Source organism: Actinia tenebrosa, unplaced genomic scaffold (assembly GCF_029948245.1).
Source record: "Actinia tenebrosa isolate PJP-AT-01 unplaced genomic scaffold, QUT_ActTen_1.0 PGA_scaffold5__44_contigs__length_20552954, whole genome shotgun sequence".
NCBI classification, from domain to species: Eukaryota; Metazoa; Cnidaria; class Anthozoa; order Actiniaria; family Actiniidae; genus Actinia; species Actinia tenebrosa.
In genome coordinates this window covers 11,098,118-11,102,632 of record NW_028292582.1, presented here as the reverse complement: position 1 = coordinate 11,102,632, position 4,515 = coordinate 11,098,118, and the positions used below count along the sequence as shown (strand labels likewise).

The following is a 4,515-nucleotide window of genomic DNA, read 5'->3' as shown; positions in this document are numbered from 1 at the left end:
TAAAAGGAAGGTTTTTAAGATCTTTGAGTTTTTGACCCTTTAGACAAGGAGGGCCATATACTGGCGTTGCAGGATGTATTGTATTCTGGTTTATCGTTCTTTGTATTGCAGGGAATTGTTTAGCTCCAAGCGCATTGTTCTCCACTATTGTTTTATTGTTCTCATGGCTCAGGTGCCCTACAACTGTCAAATGTGCTGTCTTACTTAATTATAAGCACTTAGTTGTAAATGAGGTTCTGAATAAAGGTATTTCCTTCTTTAGATAAGCTTTCCTAATCTTTCATTTCAATCACTAGTTTATTTCATCATCATTATTACTGTAATCATCAACAAACACAACACCACCATCATCAACGATATCATCATCGCCATAATCAACACTTTTATTATCATCATCAACGCCACTAAATTACCATCTTCATCAACACCAACATCATCATCAATTTATCGTGATTAACAATACCATGATCATCACTACCATCACCCATCACCACCACCACCATTATGGCCACCATCATCACATCAAGGCCAAACAATCACCATCTTCATCACCACTGTCATCAACAACATTATCATCACTACCATCACCTATCGACTTTATCACCACCACCATCATCATCAACATTAGCATTATGGCCACCATTATGCACCATCATTATGAACGCCACATAATCACCATCTTCATCACCACTGTCATCATCAACATTATCATCACTACCATCACCTATCAACTTCATCAGAACCATCATGTACCACGATGGTAAAAAAAAAAAGAAAAAATGGAAAAGAAAAGAAATCAGAATTACACGCTGCACAATAAAACTTCATATTTATTTTCTCAAAAACTAAAATTTCCATATCAAAGTCGTTAACTACAAAACTAGATTCCTCTTTCTTTCCTTTCAGCATATCAAGCAATCGCTTAAATTTCATTCATTTCTGATATTCCATTGTTTTCCTACAATGTTTATATTCATAGATTATCCTCTTAGTTAATCAAAAATCTTCTACAAAATCGACTAAAAAATTGCTGCAAATTACACTATAAAACTGATTTAGGTTGTCATCTTGTGTGAATGAAGACCAAGGACGGATGAGATGGGCATAGAATAAATATAGTCCTCTTCACTTTTGAATCTTAAGTATTCTTTCTGAAGAGATAAGACAACGATCGATCTTCACAGAAACAGGTCTTGAATCTTCGAATTCAATTGTTTCTTCCAAATCACCACGGAAAAGCAATAGTAAGGTCATCCTAGGTCTTAATTTCCAATGATGTCAACGTCTTCGATGGAAATGCTTAACTGATGTTTTCGGTTTTTTTAGAAAAAACTGCATCCAGAAGATTTTGCAGTTGTTCTCCATCTTCTGAGATTTTGCTTTTTCGTTTCCTCAGCCAAAACCCAGGACCAGCCCCATTCCTGTAACGAGAAAACCAAGTTAATATTCCACTACGGGGTATTTATTTGTTGAAACACTGAAAAAAAATTTTTTTAACAGACGAATAAAAGAGGCCATTTTGCTTGCACAACTGGGTTTCAGCTTTCAGTGAAAACTAATCTTTCCTCCTCACTTGAAATATATAATTTGCAGCAAATTTTTATTTTCACTTAGCCTCCCTCTATACTACTTGTTATTCCCTTATGGGGAAATATTTCTTATCAAGTAAAAGACAATAAGGCGTCCTCCTAATTTTTGACAAAAAATCATATGTTCAACACCAATTTCCTCAGACATATCAAACCAACTGTAACTCAGGGCGTTTGAAGTTAATGACATCCATCTCTGGGTTTTCAATTTCTCCCCTTGATAAATAATGAACGGGGTCTATAGGAATTTAATCAGTCGCATACCCGTTGCACAGTCCGCAAGAGAGTTGGCACAAGTGTCGAACTTTGTCAATGTGATAGAACAAAGACGGTGAGTCACACATTCCTTGTAGTGCAAAGTATGGACACCTTGCGCTAATATCGACACACTGGCCTGGAAAAAAATTGATAAACGTTAAAAAAAGGCAATATTTCTTCCTTACCATGATGCATGACGTTACGATGCTCGTGACGTCCTAACGCCATGTTTAAAAATTATTGAAGAGGGTTTTTTTTGAATTTGTTTCCCTTTCTTTCTTGTTTGGGTGAGTTTATTACAATGGAACAAATCCATTTTGGCGTAATATTTTCCCACGGTTGTGCATGACAAGACACATGAATATAGATACAACCCAAGCAATAAAAATTATTTTATAATTGAATGAACCGTGGTCTGAAATAAGCAAACGTTATGCCCAAGTAAATTTGGCCCATTCAACGGGTACGTAAATTCAAATTTCAAGAAGGAAAAGGTTGTTTCTTAACCTATTTCAGACCATGTGATGCCATTCTTGGGAGTTGATTATTTCATGTGTAAATATTTTTAAATGTTCATCAAAAAAAGAACAATTCTTAGGGGAATGTCACGTGGTCTGAAATGGGCAATTTGAATACGAAATACGAAGAGGTCTATTGTAGTCTAACTTTGACTATTTTAATAGGTAGATCTTTAAAATATACTATAAGAAAGAACTTGCAGACCAACATACCATTTGGAGCAGCGGCCCCATTCATTACCGCTTCAGCAACCAATCTCTCGGGGTGAATCGGAGTATCAAGGATTGACTGCTGAGGCCGATGGTGTTCCCAAGGTGGATATATAGGTGGAGCTGGTAGGATAGGATTAGGGCGATGGTGGAGCAAGGCATGGATGGGAGGTGCAGGAATCTTTGGTAGAGGCGGGCAGGGGATGTGCATTGGTGGTAGACAAGGACGAATGATTGGTGAAGGAAGATGGATTATTGGCCTGGGCAGAGGTGGTGGAATACAAGGTCGTGGAGGTGGAACTATTATCAGGTTTATTGGCGGGGGAATACATGGAGGTGGTGGTGGAGGCGGTGGAGGCGGTGAAAGGGGTGGAGGAGGAGGTGGTGGTGGTGGAGGAGGAGGCGGCGGAGGTGGAGGCGGTGGAGGAGGTGGCGGTGGAGGAGGTGGTGGTGGAGGAGGATGGAGGTGGAGGAGGAGGAGGGGGAGGTGGAGGAGGAGGAGGAGGAGGAGGTGTAGGAGGAGGAGGAGGAGTCGTAGGCCTCGTTGTTGGCTTAGGTGTCGTTTTTGGTTTTGGTGGTGGCTCTGGAATACAGCAAAAATCTGGGCATTCTAGGGAACGAAATAACACAAAATGATGAATAAGTGCACACTTTCAAAAAATGCCAAACATTTTTATATCAACCATGCATGGTTCATCTGGACTGCCTTTAGCTCGTTTGGCATGGAGCTGTAGAACAAATAAATTCCGATAAAACAAAATATGCATACGATTAAGCAGACCTACCTGAACAACCACAATTACCTACAACAAAGTAATCGGACGTCAATTAGAAACAAGAGTGATTGAAATGGAGCCGTAAATTAGGATTATTAATATTCTATTAAAGTCAATTACTTACCAATTGGTATCATTCCTGGAAGACACATTCCTATAGACCAAATATAGTAAATTGATTGGTTAATGGATAAGACAACCACACCCAACGTCGATCCTACCCAAACTGACTGTTCATCATGTAACATACTCTGAAAGTCTTACAGGTTTTAGCCAGATGTGTCAAAATCTAAAAAGAAGATTTTCAGCCAAATAACAAAATTTTTTCGGGACTTCAGTCGAGTCGAAAGGCAAAGAAAGTTATTCTTTGTCAAACTGAAGAATAGAATACTTTTTGTGGTTCTGATATGTCATCCATGCAACATACTTGGCGGAAGTCACGTGATCAGCTGATAAAGATTATACAAACAAACGTACCTCCCGGACAGCAACCAGGTCCAGGACACATGCCATTAAAGCACTTCCCGCCCTTTTGTGGAGCAACAGCATCATTTAACTTCCCAGTTTCTGGTCGTTTATGAGAGACCTTAAGCATCAAGGTTTTTCCTCCCTTGTCATTTTTTACCGGGTGAATCTGTATAATTGTCTCATCGTAGTTATTCATGACCTTGGGGAAAAGCAGCTTGGCCAAGGTCATTGGTAATTCAACCTTAAAGGATCGCTTGCTCGGATTTGATTGGCTACCTGGGGATTTTTCTTGCTGTATTGCAGTACGTCTCTTAGAAGGCGCTTCATTTATTTTGCTTTTTACTTCACTGCTCCCTATTTCTCCAACAGAGGACATTTCTGAAGACATATTAACTGGGTCATTTTTCTTGCCATTTTTTGCATTTCCATCATCTTTGATGACAAACAAGCCTTCAGAAGGCAGCACAGATTTTGCTATTCTCTTAATCTGCAGATTTTTATTGGCTTTATGAAAACCATTCTTTAAGTATTCTCTTTTTACTTGGCTCGTACCGAACTTTGTTGCTTTACCGTCATAGACTAGAGTTCTTCTTGTTTTTGTCAAAATATTTTTATTATTGTCTATTCTTTTCTTGTATACAGTCTGTTCATGTATGCGCGACAACCCTTTTTCACCAATGTTCTTTTTCCGCGCAA

The 4,515-nt window shown here is 38.9% G+C and overlaps 1 protein-coding gene across 1 annotated transcript; it reads right to left on the bottom strand.

Moving 5' to 3' along the window:
- Positions 1-844: 844 nt before the first annotated feature.
- On the bottom strand, positions 845-2,913 carry LOC116300503 (uncharacterized). Its single transcript, XM_031709381.2, has 3 exons — positions 2,579-2,913; positions 1,854-1,983; positions 845-1,421 (listed from the first exon to the last, which is right to left on the bottom strand). Exons 1-3 carry the CDS (start codon positions 2,784-2,786, stop codon positions 1,301-1,303), a joined length of 459 nt encoding a protein of 152 aa, XP_031565241.2. The 5' UTR covers positions 2,787-2,913; the 3' UTR covers positions 845-1,300.
- Positions 2,914-4,515: the final 1,602 nt, after the last annotated feature.